This window comes from Tachypleus tridentatus, chromosome 13 (assembly GCF_004210375.1).
Source record: "Tachypleus tridentatus isolate NWPU-2018 chromosome 13, ASM421037v1, whole genome shotgun sequence".
Lineage (NCBI taxonomy): Eukaryota > Metazoa > Arthropoda > Merostomata > Xiphosura > Limulidae > Tachypleus > Tachypleus tridentatus.
This window is the reverse complement of record NC_134837.1, coordinates 257,585,709-257,610,886: the sequence shown is the minus strand read 5'-3', so window position 1 is coordinate 257,610,886 and position 25,178 is coordinate 257,585,709. Positions and strand designations below refer to the sequence as shown.

The window sequence follows — 25,178 nt, the reverse complement described above, 5'->3', positions numbered from 1 at the left end:
TAAAGATACTGAACTAAGGTCTTGTTGCAAACATTCTAGAACTAGAACATGTGTCACGTCAAGGGACGGTTAGAGTATTAAAGATACTGAACTGAGGTCTTGTTGCAAACATTCTAGAACTAGAACATGTGTCACGTCAAGGGACGGTTAGAGTATTAAAGATACTGAACTGAGGTCTTGTTGCAGACATTCTAGAACTAGAACATGTGTCACGTCAAGGGACGGTTAGAGTATTAAAGATACTGAACTGAGGTCTTGTTGCAGACATTCTAGAACTAGAACATGTGTCACGTCAAGGGACGGTTAGAGTATTAAATATACTGAACTGAGGTCTTGTTGCAGACATTCTAGAGTTAGAACATGTGTCACGTCAAGGGACGGTTAGAGTATTAAAGATACTGAACTGAGGTCTTGTTGCAGACATTCTAGAGCTAGAACATGTGTCACGTCAAGGGACGGTTAGAGGTTTAAAGATACTGAACTAAGGTCTTGTTGCAGACATTCTAGAACTAGAACATGTGTCACGTCAAGGGACGGTTAGAGTATTAAAGATACTGAACTGAGGTCTTGTTGCAGACATTCTAGAACTAGAACATGTGTCACGTCAAGGGACGGTTAGAGTATTAAAGATACTGAACTAAGGTCTTGTTGCAGACATTCTAGAACTAGAACATGTGTCACGTCAAGGGACGGTTAGAGTATTAAAGATACTGAACTGAGGTCTTGTTGCAAACATTGTAGAACTAGAACATGTGTCACGTCAAGGGACGGTTAGAGTATTAAAGATACTGAACTGAGGTATTGTTACAGACATTCTAGAACTAGAACATGTGTCACGTCAAGGGACGGTTAGAGTATTAAAGATACTGAACTAAGGTCTTGTTGCAGACATTCTAGAGCTAGAACATGTGTCACGTCAAGGGACGGTTAGAGTATTAAAGATACTGAACTGAGGTCTTGTTGCAGACATTCTAGAACTAGAACATGTGTCACGTCAAGGGACGGTTAGAGTATTAAAGATACTGAACTGAGGTCTTGTTGCAAACATTCTAGAACTAGAACATGTGTCACGTCAAGGGACGGTTAGAGTATTAAAGATACTGAACTGAGGTCTTGTTGCAAACATTCTAAAGTTAGAACGTGTGTCACGTGAAGGGATGCTTTTTACTTTAATTTACTGAGTTTCGGTCTTGTATCCATACATTTCTATAGGAATATCACAAGTTACACCTCTTTTATAGTTTGTGAATAATAGTTTCGAGATTTGTGAAATATGTGCGAACAATAAGGTGATATCGGAGCTATTTTGTCCGGTGTAAATTTCTCGGAAAAAGAAATATACTGTAGGTCATACAAGGACTTGCACAATTCAACTGAAATGTACTATTATTTACTGTAGGTCATACAAGGACTTGCACAATTCAACTGAAATGTACTATTAGTTACTGTAGGTCATACAAGGACTTGCACAATTCAACTGAAATGTACTATTATTTACTGCAGGTCATACAAGGACTTGCACAATTCAACTGAAATGTACTATTATTTACTGTAGGTCATACAAGGACTTGCACAATTCAACTGAAATGTACTATTATTTACTGTAGGTCATACAAGGACTTGCACAATTCAACTGAAATGTACTATTATTTACTGCAGGTCATACAAGGACTTGGACAATTCAACTGAAATGTACTATTATTTACTGTAGGTCATACAAGGACTTGCACAATTCAACTGAAATGTACTATTATTTACTGTAGGTCATACAAGGACTTGCACAATTCAACTGAAATGTACTATTATTTACTGCAGGTCATACAAGGACTTGCACAATTCAACTGAAATGTACTATTATTTACTGTAGGTCATACAAGGACTTGCACAATTCAACTGAAATGTACTATTATTTACTGTAGGTCATACAAGGACTTGCACAATTCAACTGAAATGTACTATTATTTACTGTAGGTCATACAAGGACTTGCACAATTCAACTGAAATGTACTATTATTTACTGTAGGTCATACAAGGACTTGCACAATTCAACTGAAATGTACTATTATTTACTGTAGGTCATACAAGGACTTGCACAATTCAACTGAAATGTACTATTATTTACTGCAGGTCATACAAGGACTTGCACAATTCAACTGAAATGTACTATTATTTACTGCAGGTCATACAAGGACTTGCACAATTCAACTGAAATGTATTATTATTTACTGTAGGTCATACAAGGACTTGCACAATTCAACTGAAATGTACTATTATTTCAGAAATGTGTACAAAAATAGGTCACAACCTACACAGAAATCATATATTTCAGCAGAGTTGGTTATAACTTGCACAGACCCCAAGAACTTTACCACAGAAACAGGTTACTGGAACCCTCGCAGACTACAAACAAAAGAAAATACAATGAAATCTGTGCCAAACTGAGATCTCCATAAATAATTTTTAAGACTAATTACAGCTGGTTTATTAAAGATCTCTCTGTCTGTTTCCATTGTTTTGAAAAGTTGGGCTTTAGATTCTTCTTTCGTTTGGATCTGAGAGGGTAAGGTTCTTTCGAAGACCAACACAGTTGTTGTAACACGCGAGGTGCACCATCTTGTCTGCTTAACAAATCATATGCGAGGATCGGTTCTCTATTTACAGTCTTTAGTTACAACAACTCCTTTTATTATAAACTAATTAAATAATGCTTTCTATTAAATTCTAACATTAGGCGGTCTGTTGTTTTTGAATTTCGCGCAAAGCTACACAAGGGCTATCTGCGCAAGCCGTCCCTAATTTAGCAGTGTAAGATTAGAGAGAAGGCAGCTAGTCATCACCACCCACCGCCAACTCTTTGGCTACTCTTTTATCAACGAATAGTGGGATTAGCCGTCACATTATAACACCCTCATGGCTGATAGGTCGAGCATGTTTGGTGTGACAAGGATTCAAACCCACGACCCTCGGATTTAGAGTCGAGTGCTTTAATCACCTGGCCATGCCGGGCCGGCCTGTTGTTACTCGTAAAGTATCTATTAACTGGGGAGGGGCTCTTAGGCATATTTTCAACATGTATGGTATACCGAAACAGCGACGTCAGTAATTCGTCCTTGTTGCGATTTTTCGTAAAAATAATTTGAGTAGCGTAAGAGCCTGCCGTTTATTGTCTGCATATTTATGTAGGAAATCTGAGCTTGTGGTTCTTGGTTCGCTTTCTGCTTCATCAGGATCTAGATCCTTGTTTGGACCTGGGAAGGCCAGCTGCAATCGTGACCTTTTCGTCCCGCATCATTGGTGTAATTTTTTTCTCCCTCGGCATGCACTGTCAAATGTTGAACGTGACGCAGAAAATTGTATTTCTTTCACGAATGTTTATCACGTTAATTAAATTCCCCCTATTAGCGCCATGTTCGTTTATGTTTGAACGTTCATCATTTACACCGGGATGGACTTGTTATTTATGGTTCACATATTCCAGTGTCGTTCATATTGTGGCTCATTTTATGTGTATTAACATAATTACTCTTTTTAATTATGTGTTATGCAGGTCTAGCAATAAGTGACTTCTTACTAAACGTGCAGTACGTATTTATGGGTGAAAGGTACACTACGTGGCCAAAAGTATGTGGACACCCCTTCTAATTGGTGGATTCAGCCATTTCAGTCACACCCATTGCTAACAGGTACATAAAATCGAGCATACAGCCATGAAATCTCCATAGACAAACATTGGCAGTAGAATAGATCATACTGAAGAGCTCAGTGACTTTCAACGTGGCACTGTCATAGGATGTCACCTTTCCAACAAGTCAGTTTGTCAAATTTCTGCCATGCTAGAGCTGTCCCGGTCAACTGTAAGTGTTGTTATTGTGAAGTGGAAAGCCTAGAAACAACAACAGCTCACCCACGAAGCGGTAGACCACACAAGCTCACAGAACGGGACCGCTGAGTGCTAAAACGCGTAGCGCGTAAAAATCGTCTGCCCACGGTTGCATCACTCACTATCGAGTTCCAAATTACCTCTGAAAGCAATGTCAGCACAAGAACTGTTCATCAGAAGCTTCATGAAATGGGTTTCATTGGCCGAGCAGCCGCACACAAGCCTAAGATCGCCATGCGCAATGCCAAACGTCGGCTGGAGTCGTGTAAAGCACACTGCTATTGGACTCTGGAACAGTGGAAACGCATCCTCTGGAGTGATGAATCATGCTTCACTATCTAGCAGTTTAATGGACGAATTTGGGTTTGGCAGATGCCAGGAGAACGCTACCTGTCTGAATGCATAGTGCCAACTGTAAAGTTTTGTGGAGGAGGAATAATGGTCTGGGGCTGTTTTTCATGGTTTAAGCTAGGTTCTTTAGTTCCAGTGAAGGGAAATACTAATGCTACAGCATACAATGACATTCTGAATAATTGTTTGCTTCCAACTCTGTGGCAACAGTTTGGAGAAGGCCCTTTTTTGTTTCAGTATGACAATGCACAAAGCAAGGTCCATAAAGACATGGTTTGTCGAGGTTTGTATGGAATAATTTGACTTGCCTGCATAAAGCCCTGATATCAACCCCATCGAACACCTTTGGGATGAGTTAGAACGTCGACTGCGAGCCAGGTCTTCTCGCCCGACATCTGTACCCGACCTCATTAAAGCTCTTGTGGCTGAATAGGAACGAATCGCCGCAGACATGTTCCAAAATCTAGTGAAAGGCCTTCCCAGAAGAGTGGAGGCAGCAAAGGGGGGACCATCTCCGTATTAATGCCCATTGTTTTGGAATGAGATGTTCAACAAGTATGTATGGGTGTGATGGTCGGGTGTCCACGCATTTTTGGCCATGCAGTGTACATAGGCTCATATGAGAGGTTTTTATGGTTTTGAGCCTGGAGAGAATGGTTGAAGTAGGTGTTGTGGATGGACTATTTCGTAGTGTACTCTCGCTACTTGAACAAATCATTCTGGTTCTTGGAACTTTATATGATTGTTTTGTTTTGAATTTCATGCAAAGCTACACGAGTTATATCTGCGCTAGCTATCCCTATATTAGCAGTGTAAGACTAGAAGAAAGGCAGTTATTTATCAACGCCAACACTTTGGTTACTCTTTTACCAACGAATAATGGGATTAACTGTAGCATTATAACTTCACCACGGCTGAAAAGACGAGCATTACTTGGTATGAATGGGATTCGAACCCGCAGACTGATAGTCGAGTGCCCTAATCACTCGGCCATGCTAAGCCTAGAAACTCTGAACTACGTTAGTACTTTTGAATTCTCATTGTTGTATGTAGGTTTTCAAAGAAAACAAAGTTTAACGGTTTTTACAGACGTTTTAGACCTAACGAAGTAACTGCGCCCACTGGAATTGTACAAAGATTCGAAACTTAATGATAACCCATTATCAAGTTTTTGCGTTTGATGAAACTTGTTAGGTAAAAATAAACATTCATGTTCTTGTTTTACAAAGAAGAACTTTATATACAAATAATACATTTGAATATGAATTTTGCGTCTAAATTAAACGAATTTCTGTAAGAGCATTTGTAATGTTACGAAATGTGCTGATAAGCTCAGTAGAACTGGAACGTGTATATAGTAATGTGTATTTAAATAAACGTATTTTTATTTTTACTAGTAGCAGGATTGTATTTCTTAAGTGGTAGGAAAATCTGGCATCTGAGGATGGACACCTTTAAGCCTTGGCCTGGATTTCAACATCTACAAATTTTGTAATCTTTTCTTCAGTGTTTGGCACTTGTTCTCTGGCCCGTTCCAGACATATTTGTTGAAGTTGGTTAAGATAGATTACCTGACTTTTTTCCCTCATGCTGTCACTCCACCTTACATTAAAGTGAAGTCTCTTCATAATGCATGCTCACGTGTTTATTTTTGAGCCAAAAGCGTTTTTCTCTCATTTTCACAGTTCTTCCAAAACATAAGACCAGGCACGAGTCAGAAATTAGCGTGCACGGACTATGGATTTGTGGATTCATGGTTCACCTCCATTTACCTCCAAAACGCGATGCACACTTTCGGGTTGTGGGTACGATATAAAAATACTTATGCCCAACTAGTCTTCGGGCACGATTTAACAGTGTTTCGAAATTTCGCCCAGAGCCACACGAGGGCTACCTTCTCTCTAGTCCATGAAATCACTATTATAGGTGGCAGTTCTCGTGTGGCTCTGCCCGATATAGACATTCTTCATCTTTGAGCATCAAAAGGAATGAGGACATATGTGTGGTTAACTAACTTTCTCTCTATGTTTTATGTCAGAATTTAAATATTACTTATTAAGAAAAATTGAATTTGGTGCACTAGTTTAAAAAAAAATTCTGAATATTTTTTTCTTTGAAGAGGAGAAGGGGTAATGCAGTGCGGCCCAGTGGTTAGCGTACTGGACACTGGATATTAGGATCCGGGATTCGTGTCCCGTTAGTGCCAAAGAAGAACGCTGTCCGCATTGTGAGTCTCGTGTGGGTTATAAGAGTGACAGTCAAATCTCACTATTATATGTGATAAGAGTAGCCCAACTTTAGTCGTTTGTGATGTTGACTAGCTGCCATCCCTTTAGCTCATCAAGTCAAGATTAGGGACAGCTGGCGTAGACACCCCATTAAGTAGTAAAACTACTTTCACCTGATTCAGGGGCCCGGCATAGCCAGGTGGTTAAGGCACTCAACTCGTAATCCTAGGGTTGCAGGTTCGAACTCCCGTCACACCAAACATGCTCGCTCTTTCAGCCGTGAGGGCGTTATAATGTGACGGTCAATCCCACTATTCGTTGGTAAAAGAGTAGTCCAAGAGATGGAGGTGGGTAGTAATGACTAGCTACTTTCCCTCTAGTTTTACACTGCTAAGTTTGGAATGGCTAGCGCAGATAGCCCTCGTGCAGCTTTGTGCGAAATTCAAAACAGTCAAACAGTCAAACAGTTTATTTGTGTACGTTTTTATGTGATATTGCACTAATAATAACGGCTTACCTTCGCACGTGTAAGCACAAACATAATGTTATAAACTCATCGGTACAAATCCCAAACTGAATAAACATTTATGGGGTTTTATTAGGTTTTAATCTTGTCTTGAACCTATATTAATCATAAACCAAAGCTATGTTCGTTCCATTTAGGCATAATGTATAAATAATGTACTACTTTTAATAATAAACAACTACCTTTAGTAAGGAACAAAATCTAATAATCTCTAGAATCCATCTGTAAAAAAAAAAAATATTACTAAGGATAATGTTTTATTTGTTCATCCTTTTTTCAGTAATATATAACGTTCGGATTCCAAATTTCCAAGTTTTGTTTAGCTCATATGCCGCTAGGGCACAGCAGTTTGTCTCCGGACTTACAGTGCTAGGAACCAGGTTCCGATACCCGTGGTGAGCAGGGCACTGATAGCCTGTTGTGTAGCTTTGTGCTTAACTTCAAACAAACTGACTTAATATGTAACTGAATTTGTTGTATTGTGATGCTCTGTCGGGAACATCACGTATTTTTATGATGCAGTTGATGGTACTGATAATTTATGTTCAGTGTAACATATTTCGTTTCTCTCCCTCTGAAAAGCATGATGTAATCTTTGTATTCATCCTGACGATCACCAAAGAAGGTCGAAACGCTGTTCGCTCCTCTACTAGTGCTTTCTCTACCCATACCAGTCGTTTTTAAATATATAATTTTCTGTACAAGTGGATTTTCTCGTCATCACGGAATTCTATCACATAGTATATTTATTACAAAGTTTTTTTGTTTGTTATTAAGCACAAAGCTACCAAGGATTATTTGTGTTGAGCTCTCTGCTGGTGTCAAAACCCGAATTTTAGCGTTATAATTTCTCAGACATACCACTGAGTCACCGAAGGTACTGAGGGGTTTTCAGAAAGTACATTCACATATGGATGTGTGCCCAGACTGGCATTCCGATGATTCAAGATTCTCGTCTCGTTTGAAGAACACGCTTGGCACTTTGGGGCCGTGAGTGCTCTGCGAGAGTGAACATTACATCCCACAATTCGATCAACTAAGAATAGCCAATGATGTGGCGGCAGACACTATTGACCAGCTGAATTACCTCTATTGTATTAGCTCAAACTCAGGGGCACCTGTGCACAGATGGCTCTTACGTATCTTTTCCTAAAACTCTTTAACAAACAACAACATCTGTAAACCCTAAAATTTCTAAAATTAGGATTTGTCCTAAAGTTGAATGTAATGCTACTAAGTTGTTGTTTTTTTTAGCATTTACTCAAATTTGCCTGGAATGTTATAGGCTTAACTGCAACATCATTTTTTTCTCCATATTAATTAAATCTGGACTTAGATTGTTCCATATTGGTTTTCTTACACATATAATCACCCTCATGGAACGTCTTGAAAACGATATGGCATTCCTTTATTGTAGGTTTAAGTATAACAGTATTTTGGACATCTGAAAAATATTCTATGGATAGAAAAGTGCCTAGTGTATTTTCTTTTGTTTTAATGACGTTTCAGTTTGGTTAGAATTTCACGCAAAACTACACAAGGGCTACCTGCGTTAGAAGTCTCTAATTTAGCAATGATACACCAGAGGGGAAGCAACTATTCAACGCTACCCACTGCCAACTCTTGTACAACTCTTTTACCAACGAATAGTGGGATTAACTGTAACATTATAACGCTGCCACAGCTGAAAGGGCGAGTGTTTTTGTTGACAGTTATTCGAGCCAACGAGCCGAGCACTTTAACTACGACGTTACAGTTTCTGTGCTAAAACTTGCTTCACTATGACATATTTATTTTTTCTTCCCTGTCTTCAACATAGTATTTTAAATCTACATTTCTGTGTTGTTATCAAATGAACATAAAGGAAATACGGACACTTCATTCGTAAAATAGTGAACTCAGTTCAAATAAATCACTTAGTGAACCTCTTGAAACGTTTAGTAAATAAAAAAACCACCTCCCAGACCGAAAGTGAGTGGAATTAGGTGCAGAGGAGTTATCGAATTTTGTCGTGACTTTCCTGGTACATTATTTCTATGGCGGTCTACATTCATTGAATGTGACAGGTCACCATCTGTATTAAGTCTTTGTAAGTCTTATAAAATTTGTATTTCTGAATTCTTTGTCTGATCTTGGCAAACACACATAGCTTGGAAGAACTTGTCCCTAAGCTGTGATAAACCCTTATCTCTCTGGTTTGTATAAAAGCAACTTTACTTTCAAGCTGGTGTTATTATGTCGTACCCGCATCTGTCTGTATGATGCTAACGCTCTTCCGATATTTTACTGAAATTATCTCTACTTGTCTGAGCACCACGCTGATTCTTTCTTTTATCTTGTTCTTCAAAATTATCTAAAACGCAGCAGATAAAAGTGATTGACGTATTTACGTTGTAAAAACTGCATCCATCGGATTTAGAATACCCTTATCTTTATTTGGTTGTATCCTTTTCTGAATGTTATCTTGACATCGAGGATTGGTCAAGTTCACGTATCTCTAACACACCCATAAAACTGTCGATCCTCCAGAGTCCAACCTGTACTCAGTCAGATTTGGACAAGAAAGGGGGAAACCATTTATAATAGTGGAAAAACAAGAACATCCTAATGGTCTTCAGTACTTCAAGCGTTTTACTTTTTAGTTGTTTTTCTTTTTTTTCTGTAACACAAAATAATAGGTGTCGCTGCGAGAATTATTGTAGAATTTCTTCAGTGATCTGGGGCCCCCCCGCTAGTACAGCGGTATGTCTCCGGATTTACAACGCTAAAATCAGGGGTTCGATTCCCCTCGGTGGGCTGAGCAGGTAGCCCGATGTGGCTTTGCTATAAGAAAAAACACACACAGCGATCTGTAACGACTTATCATAGTTTGATTTTTTGCCAAAAAACAAAACAAATAACGAATAGTGCATGGAGTAGCTGTGCTCCCCGATCTTTTGTTAATTTGATGGATAAGTCCTAGGCAGTAGACTGTATCGGTCTGTCAACCCAAGGAGTTGGCTCTGTGAACGTGCACAGCGTTCGTGCTCATAGTTTGTCATGTGTCGGCGCTGCTCCCAAAAAGAAAACTACACGACTCTCCTTCTCTCTATCATGGGTGCGGATGTGTAGGCTAAACCTCTGTGTTCTTGTATACACACACACGTATTGTTGTAGAAGTAACTTCCTTTTCAACTTGGGTTACTGCCAAAGATTCATAGGATTGGGAATTTGAAACGAACAGCGTTTTTTGTTTTGTTCCTGTTTACTTTCCGCTAGGTTATTGGTGATTATTATTTATCGTACGTAACTTTCCCCAATGTTTTCGGTGAAATTGTTCTTCTTGGATAATTGTTTCGAGGTTATTGTTAAATAATTTATTCATGTTTAATTTATCCTAGATTTTTAATTTTTTTATCATGTTTAATTTCTACTAAGTTGTCGGTGACTATTTTTCTTCATATTTAATTTCCTCTAGGTTGTCCGTAATTATTTTTATTTAGGTTTAATTTACCTCAGGTTGTCAGTGATTATATTTGTGTATGTTTAATTTCTCTTTCAGGTTGTAAGTAATTAGATTTATTCATGTTCAATTCTTTCGTAGGTTTTTCGTGACTGTTTGTATTCATGTTTAATTCCTTCATGACTTTTCGTGACTGTTTTTATTCATGTTTAATTGCTTCGTAGGTTTTTCGTGACTGTTTTAATTCATGTTTAATTGCTTCTTAGGTTTTTCGTAACTGTTTTTATTCATGTTTAATTGCTTCGTAGGTTTTTTCGTGACTGTTTTTATTCATGTTTAATTGCTTCGTAGGTTTTTCGTGACTGTTTTTATTCATGTTTAATTGCTTCGTAGGCTTTTCGTGACTGTTTTTATTCATGTTTAATTGCTTCGTAGGCTTTTCGTGACTGTTTTTATTCATGTTTAATTGCTTCATGGGTTTTTCGTGATTGTTTTTATTCATGTTTAATTGCTTCATGGGTTTTTCATGATTGTTTTTATTCATGTTTAATTGCTTCATAGGTTTTTCGTGACTGTTTTTATTCATGTTTAATTGCTTCGTAGGTTTTTTCGTGACTGTTTTTATTCATGTTTAATTGCTTCATAGGTTTTTCGTGACTGTTTTTATTCATCTTTAATTGCTTCATAGGTTTTTCGTGACTGTTTTTATTCATGTTTAATTGCTTCGTAGGTTTTTTCGTGACTGTTTTTATTCATGTTTAATTGCTTCATGGGTTTTTCGTGATTGTTTTTATTCATGTTTAATTCTTTTGTAGGTTTTTCGTGATTGTTTTTATTCATGTTTAATTCCTTTGTAGGTTTTTCGTGACTGTTTTTATTCATATACCTCAGATTGCTCTTCTTTATATTTATGTATAATTTCCTATAAGCTATCGGCAACTAGTTTTTGTTGGCCTTTAGTGGCTCAATGATAAGTTATAGGTGTTCGATACCTGCTGTGGTCACAGCGCAGATAGCCCATTTTGAAGATTTGCGCTTAAACAGCAAAACAAACTAATAAATTTGGTTTTGTTTTTCATGATTAATTTACTCTAGATTGTTAATTATAATTTCACCCTATTGTAATCTCATATAAAACAATCAATATGTGAACTTTCTGTATTTCTTGTCGGGGTCTAAAATAGTTAATTTTAAATCCAAATTTGTATTCACACATACGTTACTGCTTTCTTGACTAATAGTACGTACGTTGTAGTAACACAAGATTGTTTATGTATGGTGCATGTAATGAGTTAATATTTCAGTTGAAACGTGAGGAAGATATATTCTGTTGTAACAAAGGGACTCGTTCAGTAAATGAATAAATTATTCATAATTATACAGTAGTATTTTGTATTTGCAGTTACTATTATTTGATCAGTAAGGCACTCGACTCGTAATATGGGGGTCGCGAGTTCGAATCCCCGTCGCAGCGAACATACTCGCCCTTCCAGCTATGGGGGCATTACAATGTAACGGCCAATCCAACTATCCGTTGGCAAAGAGTAGCCCAAGAGTTGGCTGTTGGTGGGGTTGGCTAGCTACCTTCCTTCTAGTCTATCACTGCTAAATTGGGGACGGCTAACCCAGATAGCCCTTGCGTAGCTTTGCGCGAAATTTAAAACCAAACCAAAACTCAATTACTGAATGTTACCTGGTAGGTCAGTGGTAATATTGAGGATTTAAAACAGAGTGCAGATAGACCGTTGTGTAGCTATACGTTAAAAACAAACTATTATGAAACATCATTTACTAGGGTTTGGTTTGGTTTGTTTTGAATTTCGCGAAAAGCTACTCTAGGGCTGTCTGCGCTAGTCGCTCCTAATTTAGCAGTGTAAGACTAGAGGGAAGTGCAGCTAGTCATGACCACCCACCGCTAACTCTTGGGCTACACTTTTACCAACTAATAGTGGAATTGACCGTCACATTATAACACCCCCACGGCTAAATGGGCGAACATGTTTGATATGACGGGGATTCGAACCCGCGACCCTCTCATTACGAGTCAAGCGCCTTAACCACCTGGCCATGTCGGGCCAACATTTACCAGAGAGTAAATAAATATTGAGCACGACCCTTTTTAAAATTATTTTATGTGAACTGGAGATGATTAAAACTCGCATAAAGTTTTCACTCCAGGGGATCAGCTTTTCCTGAGGGTTTTTTTACAGCTGTACAATTGAATTTTAACGTCACTATTTTTCATACCCGACGCCTTATTGCATATCATATATCAAATGATTCAAATAATGAAATATATTCCAGTAAATACGTTTTTTTATCAACTCTGGAATGGTATTGTATGATCTTAAGAATGTTTTTTTTTAAATATTTATTCACAAATATTGGTGAATTTTCAACTGTACAAGTTTTCATACAGCTGTAAAATTTGTGACCAACTGTATTATTAGGCCTTTTATAAATATATTTGACAAAATAAAATGTCTCAAGGAGTAAAGTACTAAATATCCGTTTCTGGAGTGTGTTTGATAACATTTAATATTTTAGAAACTTTCCAGCGATTCATGGTTTGTGGCTCGATTTTCCTTACTTTGGGGTCGTAGGTATATGCTATAATAGTGAAGGTAAATTTTTACTTTTCGGTCAGACATTGGTTAATCCAAGTGTTGGCTGTAGTTACTGTTGGCTAATTCTTTCTCCTCTGATTTCCTAATTAGGGATGTCTATGCACAAATTGCTTTTGCCTGTAACTTTGCATACGGATTTTACAATTCGTCACAAACAAACGCCTTACATACTTGGACACAGTACCAACGGCTCAGCGGTATGTCTGCGGACTTACAACGCTAAAGTCGAGAGTTTGATTTCATTCGGTGGACTCATCAGATAGCCCGATATGGCTTTGCTATAAGAAAACACACATACACTTGGACATGGCTGGAAAGGGGTCTGAGGGTGTGTATCCGACGTTCTGGATAATAAAACTTATTCTCATGATGCAATAAAAATCGCATGTTGCCGACGAATCCATCAGTGAAACCACATTAACTAAATGATAATGAGGAGGAAGTGGGAGTCGAATCTCACCTTTTCAGGTTTAAAACACCCAAACCCCTAGAGGAAGGAAGAAACGACGAGATACAGACACAGGTCACGCGCACTTCACCAAACTGTTTCGTATTTATGTTACGTAGCTGCTATAGTTATATTATGTTATTGTAGGAAACATATTTATAACAAGATATTTTTATAGTGAAGTAAATAAAACGTGTTTTTTTGTTTTTAGTTGGGAAAAGTCGACGTTGATGTCTTTCGCTTTGTAAGTTTTGCTCTGTTAAAACATTTAACATGTAATACAATGCAAATTCTGTGTGAGCTTGTTAATTTAGTTGTGGGCCTGGCATGGCCTAGCGCGTAAGGCGTGCGACTCGTAATCCGAGGGTCGCGGGTTCGCGCCCGCATCGCGCCAAACATGCTCGCCCTCCCAGCCGTGGGGGCGTTATAATGTGACGGTCAATCCCACTATTCGTTGGTAAAAGAGTAGCCCAAGAGTTGGCGGTGGGTGGTGATGACTAGCTGCCTTCCCTCTAGTCTTACACTGCTAAATTAGGGACGGCTAGCACAGATAGCCCTCAAGTAGCTTTGTGTGAAATTCCAAAAAACAAACAAACAAACAATTTAGTTGTGACCTTAACTGGCTCAATAACATGAGCTGAACTGATTCGCTCTGATATTGATATTAGTGTTAGTAACATGTCCTCAACAATAAGTGTTAAATGTGGGCGTTTATTTGGCATTTTTACCGTGTATTGTGTGTTAACAGATTGCTTTGTATACAGCTATTAAAGATACATTTCTGGGATTTTTTTTTTTAAATATATGTTTGCTATAAACAGATCTCGTAGCAGTTAACCACGTGTGTGAGGGCGGAAGATAACAGGGATACTAGATGTATTCTGCATGTGCCAGAAAATGCCGAAAATATCTACTGTGTACCGTTTGTGAACTAGGGCATGTAAATATACGATTTATCTTACCTTCTACTTGTTTTAACTTATTAACTCTTAGTACTGTAACGTCACAAGCTGTCAGAAAACAAAATACGAAATTTGACTACTTGAACCGTCGTTTATGAGTAGGTGGGGTGGGGGAACTCCAACTAGAGCGAGTGAATAATGTTCTTTGGGCCTTAAGTACGCTATTTAGGTACCTGTGGTTTAATTGTATTTTAAGGCCATCAGCTAGTCCAAATGTAGACTGTATCCTCACTTTCGACAAAAAAACAAACTACACACAGCGGGGGCGTCCTCAGCCTGGTTTCTTAAAGGTCAAAGTTGTAGATCTGAGTTTTAGATTAACCGAAGTATTTGTTTTAAAAAACCATTTTAAAGGTGAAAGAATAAGGTTTAGTTTACAATAAACAACGATTCATTGTTTTATTGTAAATACTTGCTTTCAAGGTTTAAGCTTCAGTAAAGCACCTAAAATAAAAGTTAACATTCATAAGGTCTAGGCGTGACTCATTGGTTAGCGTGCCCTAACTGTGAATCCAAGGATTCTCAGTAAACGACCCGTTGACGCAAAAAATGTGTTGTGCGCCTTGGTGCCTTGAATACGCCGTAAGAGATTGTTACATATCGCTATTCGATCAAACGAATGTATTTTAGGAGTGGGTAGATGACATTGACTGTTGCTTACTTCACTCTACAGCTTATCCGTTCGAAATTGTGGATTTGCGAGAATTTCTGAAACAAACAAATAAATATCCAAGAGATTATAAGCTGTGGTGTGCACCAAGTTGTATCTGCTATGACATCGTGTGCTTTTACACACGCTGAAGAGACTCTCCAAAAGGATAGCTTAACGTATTACATCAGGTCTTTTAACACGCAGAGGAGATTCATCAAAAGGATATATCGATGTGTTAATGTCAGGTCTAAGCTTTGGCCATCGGTTTTTGACATACAAAAATACGTTACTAGGTTAGCAGGAATTAAATGTGTAATCTAATTCACAACCTTGATTATATATTGAATTATCCATTAAATCATGAAGTAGGTATACATGCTTGATTCACAAGTTTAGTTGTGAAAATATAGATATTTGCTGAAAAACGGTTAGTTTAGAATTTCGCGCAAAGCTACACGAGGGCTATCTGCGCTAGCTGTCCCTAATTTAGTAGTGTAAGACAAGGAAGAAGGCTGCTACTCATCACCACGCACCGCCAACGAATAGTGAGATTGTAAAAACATTATAACGCCCCCACGGCTGAAAGAGCGAGCATGTTTGGTGCGACCGGAATTCGAACCCGTGACCCTCGGATTACGAGTCGAACGCCTTAACACACTTGGCCATCCCGGGCCTAATGGAATGATGAGGTTGGTTAAAGTGTTGAGAAACAGGGACATCTTGTGTAGTGTTAATAGAAGATTTATGGTTGTTGAATCGTTGTCTAAGAGTTGTTTGTGTAGGTCCTATATCCTATATATTAGTGATTGCAGTTTTTAGACTGTATAAGGTGTGTGTTTTTTTTATAGCAAAGCCACATCGGGCTATCTGCTGAGTCCACCGAGGGGAATCGAACCCCTAATTTTAACGTTGTAAATCCAGCGGGGGGGGACACTGTATAAGGCAAATGGTGTTTTGTGTACCATAAATGATTTCTTTGGATATTTTAAAGTTTATTTGGTTGTGCTTGTCAGAAAGTGAGTCCGTGGTTTTATGAACGTCCGGGTTTGACAAACAGCTCTATTGCGAGGATGACAACCATATTCTGGTGGTATGTAATTAATTTTTATGTGAACAACGATATCTTTTTTAGAGTTCTGCTTCTTCGGAAGGGGACAATGAGTACTTCAAGAAATATCTGTTTGAGACGATCGTTTAGTTGTAAGAGATGAAACGTTTTTCTTATCAGAATTCATGAAACGTTTCTGAGTTAAAAGTGATAGATAATAATTAGAGGAATTCTATTTGAAAGTTTATTATTGCTCTGATTTAGGTTATTTTTCCACTGGGTGTTGTTAGCCTCTTGAATCTGTCTGTCTATTTCGGTATCTTTATATCTTCTTTGTAACATGGTTTGTTTTAGATCCTTGGTGTGTTTTTTGTAGTCTGTTTCATCTGAGCATAATTTCTTTATTCTAAAAGCTTGACTGTATGTAATGCTCCTCTTAGTGACAGCGGGGTAACAACATTTATATTGAACGTATTGTGGACTATTTGTGGGTTGTGTTTTGTTTTGTTTTAGTTCAAGCCGGTCTTTAAAATTCCGTAATTTAAAAAAGCAGTGACGTCAATAAACGTAATTTAGATAGTAAAAAAACTGATACCTTGAGGCACCAGCTGGGCCTTAAACCTGTATGATCTAAGTGAATGCTTTTCTCAACTATGTGCTTAAAATAAATGTCTTTCATGTTTTATGTGAATCGCTCTTTCTTTCTTACGTTATTTGATAAAAGCAGTTGTCAGCATGGCATACGAGTTGTGATTGGCTAAAATAATTGTTATTTTTCGCTTTCGCCTAATTCGGTCTTTATTCGAATTTAAGAAGTTTTTTTTTTTCTCAATAACTGGAAGATAATTTGTCGATCATAAGAATGGAACATCTTTACAATCACTCTGATCCTAGTCACGTGATCAGCAATAATTTGTGGTATTTGCATGTGCTAACTGAAGTGATGCAGTCTAGCTATCTGTTACGATGTTGTGGACGGCTGATGATTTGCTTTATTTATAGTCTTTTAAATAGAAACGCAAGGTTTTAATTGATTATTAATAATTTAATTGGTTTTTCTTTCTATACGCGTCCCAGTGGCTCAGCGGTAAATCTAAAGGCTTCTAACGTTAAAATCCTGACTTCAATACCCGTAATGGTCTCAGCAATGTTGTGTGGCTTTGCGTTTAGCAACAAATAAAGAAAAACAAATAATTTTCAGTATGTTTCTCTAAGTGAACCCACTTCTTAAGGACAAACCTTTTCCATAAGTTACTGTGCTGTGGTACTATTTTAACACGTGGTTTACATAACAGACGTTGATTGGACTACTTTCTCGTATTATTTTAAAATACCTTCACGTAAGCAAGTGTTTTAATTTAATTCCAAATTTTTATATGATTTTGTAGGGATATGAAAATAAAAGGGCAATATATCACCAGAATATATTTTATGTAGTCGACTTTATTATTTATTTTTATTACGTTTTTCAAGACATCTTGAAAGTTTATTTGTTTGCAATTTTAGGTTTGTTTGTTTCCACGTGAGAACCTAATTAGGAAGGTAATTTGGTAACTATAGCTTGAAATGTTCAAAATGAGAAATTACATATTGTTGCAAAAAATTCGCCACTTTGTTGCATAAAATTAGCGACCGTTAGGCATGGCCAGGTGGTTCAGGCGCTCGAATTGCAATCTGAGGGTTGCGGGTTTGAATCGCTATCTGACCAAACATACTCGCACTTTCAGCTGTGGGGATGTTATCTTATGACGGCCAATCCCACTATTTGTTGGTAAAAGAGTAGCCCAAGAGTTGGTGGTGGGTGGCGATGACTAGCTGTCTTCCCTCTAGCGTTACATTGTTAAATTAGGGACCGCTAACGCAGATAGTCCTTGTGTAGTTTTACGTGAAATTCAAAAACAATAAAAACAATACCGTTGGCATTACACTAGACAGAAATGATTCTGTTTTAATAAAACAATTGTCAAACACATTTGCCAGTCGAATGCAAGAGACTAAAAACTTGAAAATACAAAAAGAAATCCGAAAAAAAAATTGTTAGGACATAAACCAAAAATAATATGACGATTCAATTCATGTAAAGAAAAACTTAGAACAATTTCCTCCACTTGAAACACCGTTCAAAAAACTTATTGAATATTCATAAAAATTAGAGTAATTTTGATGGTTGACTTAAGACCTCTTGTTTTCACGTTAATTATTATTATTATTATTAGTTATCGAGATCAGACTGTGTGAGTACTAAATCTTTAAAGCAGAAGAAGATAAAAGCACGAAACTGAGAGAGCTCGTGGTTGTTATGTAGCCACTGTACATGTCCTTACAATAGCCTGACAGACCCGTAAACCGTGAATATGCTGTTCATTATTTAAAACGATTTATTCATCTATACGTGTTATTCATAAAGGGCGCACTGGTAGAGTAATCAAAATGGTGGTATGACATACCGGCACATAACGTAAAAAATTAAGTTACGAATGCTCTATCTTACCTCTTTGATTATGCACAATTATGTCTTATGTCTCACAATTCAATAAATCAACATTGTACCTCCCCACTTTTTTTTTAGTGCGACACCTTTTCTAGGTCGCTTAAAACATGAGACGTTATTTGAAGGTACTTCACAAAAAGTTTTAAAAAAATTGAGGGGTGGTAGGTTTTGTTACCTTTTCCCACAGACCGTAAATGTCACTTAAGGTTACTGTCCCACAGGTTTAGGATATTTGAGTGTCGATTGCATGTTTGTTTTTTGTTTTTTTAGCACAACTATGTTGGACTTTCTGCTGTATTCACCGAGGGGGAATCGAACCCCTGAATTTAGCTTTGTAAATCCGTAAACTTACCGCTGCTTCAAGGGAGGGAACATGTATCGTTAGCCGGTGTTGCGTTTCTCCATATTTCGGTCATTCATGAAAACCAGAGTTTATAGTTTTATAATTTCAGAATATATATGATCACATAAAACACATGAATATTCAATGTCAGCATTCCTGATTACATATTCATTGCTATTTAAACTATGAGCTTATGTTTGTTTCCTTATCTTTTCTTCTGTTACATATGTCGTGTAAACAACATGGAGGCATCGACGTTAAAGTCTAGCCTACTTTTGTATTACGTATGATTAACTTGAAGGCGTAAATGGATAAAATGCCCATAACATGACCCCCCCCCTCCAGTATCAACAAACACATTACACAACGCTCTATATTTCTCTGTATTTTGCTATTTACTGGATTTTAGGGCCAAAAACGTCCCCACTGGAGACCAGCCTTCCAAGTTACTTGTTACTAGAGTAACCCAGGTAGAGTGACGTAGGGTTTGGAGAAACATTAGCTAGTGTTAATCGTTAAACGTCGAGAATCGTTTGCTGAAAATTTGCATGGACAGCTTTACTCGGTTTGTTTAATAAAAGAGAAAGTGATAAAATATTCAAAACCTGGTGTTGAATTTTACTCTAGAGAGCCTGTTCATTATGTTACATACTTAAGTAATGACGTTCTCTGTTACGTATGATCACACTTCATCACATTTTTTTCTTGTGTAAAGTGACTGGTTTCAGTTTCAGTTTTACGGTATCAAGAGAGTGATAAAGGTAATTAGAGGGTATGATAACGGAAACTTAATAGTGGTAAGTTTTAGTTCAAGTAAGCGATTATTTTTGAGTAAAAAAAATCTGTCGTAAAAAATGTTGTTTTTACTAGGCCCTAATGCATGTGCATGTGTGAAAACGACCGTTATTTACGAAAATTTAAATACACGGAAACTAGAAAGGAGTTTTAGAGGGGGGTAAGTAACTCACGTTATTAATAGATATACCCACCGTATAAACAATTGAAAGACAAAAAATTCGTTCTCTTTGATTCTACAGCATGTTTACTGTGGTTACAGAGAGAGATGGAATTCCTTGTATAAACTTCGTCTTGCTACACCTGAGTTTAAAAAGGAAGCTTGGATTTATGAAATTTTATTATCAGAATATGTGATAATGTAATATTATCAACACGCTTGAATTGATAGCGAAAAGTATGAACGTAAACCCAATTTCTTTGAAGACAAGGTTTGTTTGTTTGTTTTTAAATTTCGCGTATACATGAGGGCTATCTGCGCTAGCCGCCCCTAATTTAGCAGTGTAAGACTAGAGAGAAGGCAGCTAGTCATCACCACTCACCGCCAACTCTTGGGCTTCTCTTTTACCAAAGAATAGTGGGATTGACCGTAACTTTATAATGCCCCCACGGCTGAAAGGGCGAGCATGTTTGGCACGACGGGGATGCGAACCCGCGACCCTCAGATTACGAGTCGCACGCCTTAACACGCTTGGTCATGCCGGGCCACAAATTACAAGAGAGATCTAGAGCAGTAATTGAAGCGACTGTGTACTGATATTTAGTCTGCAGCGTGCGTGTCAAATACCCATATTGCTGAGGGGCAAACAGAAAACCAAACCGTTTCATTTCATTAGGGATGACAATGTATAAATAATTTAAAATAACAAAAGATTAAGTACTGATATCTCAACTAGTTGCTGGGGAGGGGCAGAATTCTCCAGAAGGTGTCTTACCCCCCTTGACATCCCGGTAGCTACGCCCCTGAAGTAAGAAAGCGGGTTAACATTTTAAAATCAGTAACGTACCTAGCTGTAACAATGTAAAAAACGCAATCGTTGTCATGGTTAGTAAGTAGCCTGTAGCCTCTAAGTCTTAATTATTATATATTATTGGTATTTTAATGGACAGGTTCTTGTTACTAAATGGTTTACATTATACGTTTCGCCTGTTGTTTTCTTATGATATTCTGGGAATTCCAAAGAAGAATTGTGTTTGTGGTGGTGACATCTGTGGTTTGATCCCGGATCTTGATAAAAAGTATGGTGCGTTACCCATTCGTTCGGGGTGACTAATTCATAACTACTTAAATTATCGTGTCGTAGCTATAGGTGTGGCAGCTACCCCAAGATTCAGGACGACTAGAGCGCTATCAAAATTGGTATTTGAAATCTTGAATATTGGAATTTGGAAGAAAATATTCACAAACACGGAATAAGTTTTAATGGGAGAAGTAAATAAATTTGACCCAAAACTTAGTGGTAATGATTCATAACCGATCCCCACAGCCTGATTGATTGTAAGTACTGTGCCACTTAGGTTTCTTCGTAAGTAAATGTTATTAGGTTTTACACTGCTGTTTAGTTCATATCCGGAGTGGTTTGTAATGTTCTTGAAGACGTACAGAAACCTGAATGGATATTCCTTTATGCTAATGGGATGTTTAGAACTCATGACTGACCACAATTTAAGAGGAGATTTCTTAAACCAGTATATGTACGGTAAATGTATTTGTAACTCGAGTTCCGAGTGTGGCCTAGTGGTTAAGGTACTGGAAGTGTGAACTAAAGGGTTCAACGTTCATTTCCTGTTTTCCGAAAAAATTAAAAAAACTCATCCCAGTATTTGACTGTGGAAGTTCTATCGGAGTGACTGTCAAGCCCCACTGTCTGGTTAGACATTAGTAATCCAATGGATAGGAGTGTCGTTAATAGATTACCTTTATCTATGGGTTTTACCGTCGTGGCTTCATCATGGCTTATACTACAATAATAAAAGTGCCATCGTAATTTAGGATCATAAGCCATAAAACCTGTATTGAGTGGTTACATGATCTAAGACGTGTTCACAAATTAATTTTTTTTTTTTTTTACACACTGTACAATATGTTAAGTTACAGTTCTCAGTATTCTAAGAATATCGAGATACAATTTTTGAAAATTATTTTAAAACATTGAAATTAATTTTTATTCAACCATCTTGAGAATAACTACGACAGTTTGTTTGTTTGTTTTTGAATTTCGTACAATTCTACTCGAGGGCTATCTGTGCTAGCCGTCCCTAATTTTGCAGTGTAAGACTAGAGGGAAGGCAACTAGTCATCACCACCTACCGCCAATTCTTGGGCTACTCTTTTACCAACGAATAATGGGATTGATCGTAACATTATAACGCCCCCACGGCTGAAAGGGCGAGCATGTTTGGCGCGATGGGGATGCGAACCCGCGACCCTCAGATTACGAGTCGCACGCCTTAACAAGCTTGGCCATGCCGAGCTAACTACGACAGACCTACGAATCTTAAAGTCTGAAACTTGGGTACAAAGGTTTGTATAGAGCAACTAAATGCTGTCTTTTTATAGTATTGAAAATTATTGTAGACCGGTAAACTACTTGTACAATACTTGTCTTATATTTGCATTGTAAAAATCGGGTTCCGATACCTGTAGTGGGCACTAGCCATAAAGCAGCTTTGTGCTTATTAACTAACAAACGTTTTCATTAGTTTAAGACAGAAATTATAATAGTTATAAAACATGGCATTCCGAGTGGCACAGCGGCATGTCTGCGGACTTATTCCGCTAGAAATGGATTTCGATACCGCTAATGAGCAGAGCACAGATAGTTGTGTAGCTTTGTGCTTAATAACAAACAACAGTGAAAACGGCTGCTTATTTACATCCCTTGCTTAATGTCTAACGATGGGTCGACGGCAAATCTCTGGACTTGTAGTGCTATATCTAAAGTTAAATTCTCCATCGGTGGACAGCGCCAACGAATTTCATTGGGTAACTGTGCAAAAAAAAAGAATCCAGCAACAACGACCCTTGCTTAATGTAAGCTGGCGACATCTATCGGAAGACATCGGTTCTTTAAAAAAGAGGGAGTGACTTTTATCTGTTGCGCACGGACTGCTATTTTAAGTAGGTGAGAATAAGTTAAGGCTGACTCAGCCGCTGTGTTTAGCCATTGCTCTGCTACATAAACGGAAGGGCCCTATAGACCTACAGATAAGGCCCAGCCTGCTTTTGCTCATGTAGTTAGTTCGAGGTAGGCCTGACGCCTGCCGGTATGAAGTGCTTTCGCGGACCACACTGTCCTGCAGCCCGATTACGATAGCCACAGGCTACCGGTTTCCTTGACAGAGCTGTGTTCAAGCCAGTGCTAGCCTGGGTTTGACCATATCGGACGTTTGGTCAATTAGTGGCCCTCCACGAATTGTTATTTGACGCCAGCCTTTTGATGACCCATCCGTTCACTTAATAAAGGCAAACGAACGACTTTTCGATAACTTCTGACGTATTCCTCTCGTGAAGCCACGTTTTCCTTTTGGAAAGAAAGTGGAATAAACTGTTTGAACTTGTTGATCACATCGATACTTTCCACAAAACGAACGACTTTTTTTTTTTTTTTAAAGAAGTTTTTTTTTTTTCTTCTGTCCATCCGGGAAGTTTCTGTCTTCATCACAGAGAACTTTCACGACAAACTTAAATAAAGCGCCTTGGCTGGAAACCTCGCTATTCTTAACAAGATTCAAACAGATCTGATAGAACGAAGTACCTAAAAAAAAATACGTTAATAGAAAATAATTGTAATCTCAGTCAAGTAAAACGCATTAAAGAACACAGAACCGAAGCATCGCCGCCTGGTTATAATCTCACTCGCGTGTGTTTGAGATCCTCTGGGGATTCGTTCCCCCCCCCCTTTGTTTTTTCTTTTTCAAATATTATAAAAGTGTGCTTGAGGTCCACTGTAGAGGACAGTCCAGTTTGTTTCATCATTCCACGTGGTTGATTATTTTGTTTCACAAGACTGCTGGATAAATGACGATATGATCAGACTCCACGTGTAGTCTGTCATCTGTTATTGTGCAACAGGAAGTGTGGCAGGATAACATTCTGTACCCAGGGCAAGGAAGACAACGTTACCTGAACTAATTACAGGTATCCTTGTTGTACGTCGTATTTACATTTTCTCCCGTTCTAATGAAACGATGCTACAGCTACTTTTCTGCCTGTAGTAAAGGTGGCATTATACATGCCAGCGATGTTGGACTGTCAGGCTGCCACCGTCGACAGGAAAGGAGGAGACACCGTTAACTGCAAGCACTGTCAGGCGCAGGGTAAGGAAACTGTAGTTGTTTTGTGACAATATCTCTCTCACGAAATGTTTTTTTTTTCTTTCTTTCTGTGATATTATTTTGTAGGTCCAATATGTATTTGTTTGTTGTTGTAAGTCCTTAATGGCACGTTGGTATGTATGTCTGTGGACATATTGTTTGTTTGTTCGTTTTTTGAATTTCGCGCAAAGCTACACGAGGGCTATCTAGAAATAGGGTTTCGATACCTGTTGACAGAGCACATATAGTCCTTTGTGCTTAATAACGAACGATAACTACTACTGTTGTTTCTTAATTGAATTACTCTCCACTGTCTAATTGGGGGAACTGTAAAGCGACCAGTTTGTATTTACAAGTCTTGTAATGAAGTATAGTTTGGTTTAAAACATGCAAGACTCCACGTTTTGGTGAAAGTTTACAAGGTATAAGTCCCGAAACTACACTTAGTGCAGTTTCTTACTTGTTATCCCCCGTCTGTAATGTGCAAAATTCTGTCCAACAACAGACTTTATGTGAGATTTTCTTTTTTCCGCTCTTGACTTCGGTTCATCGAAAATATTTAGTACTTATTGATAAAAGTTGTATAGTAATGTATGTCATATTTAGTTTATTATAGGAGATTAGTCATACACACGCACATATTATCTAGAAAACACGGATAGAACCACGTTTAAAGTGTATGAAACAAACACTGTTTTAAAGGTACCACTAAACACATGGACAGAACCACAGTTAAGATGTGTACAACATACGCTGTTTTAGCTGTACCACTAAACTCACGGACAGAACTACAGTTAAGATGTGTACAACATACGCTGTTTTAACTGTACCACTAAACACACGGACAGAACTACACTTGAAGTATATACAATACATGCTATTTACATACCTCTATTCAACGTGTTAATAGAGTGAATTTTTTAAAGCTAGCAAGTGAGAAATACTGTTCAAACTTAATCTAGACATCATGTACTACCTACCTACGTTCTTTAACCTACGTCCGTGATTAGAACCTGACTGTTCAACGAAAATAATTACATACGGACAAATACTTGATCTGTCAATATA

General features: G+C 37.9%; 1 protein-coding gene across 5 annotated transcripts in view; it reads left to right on the top strand.

Moving 5' to 3' along the window:
- LOC143240948 (uncharacterized) overlaps positions 1 to 25,178 on the top strand; it is a 143,274-nt gene that overhangs the window by 80,250 nt on the left and 37,846 nt on the right. Inside the window, exon 1 of one of the 5 annotated variants that reach the window (XM_076484240.1) lies at positions 22,895 to 24,113. The exons of the other annotated variants lie outside the window; for them this stretch is intronic. Within the exon in view, the coding sequence (XP_076340355.1) occupies positions 24,029 to 24,113 (85 nt within the window). The 5' untranslated portion in view covers positions 22,895 to 24,028. Of the gene's footprint in view, positions 1 to 22,894; positions 24,114 to 25,178 lie in introns of those variants that run through there. 5 annotated transcript variants of the gene reach the window in all.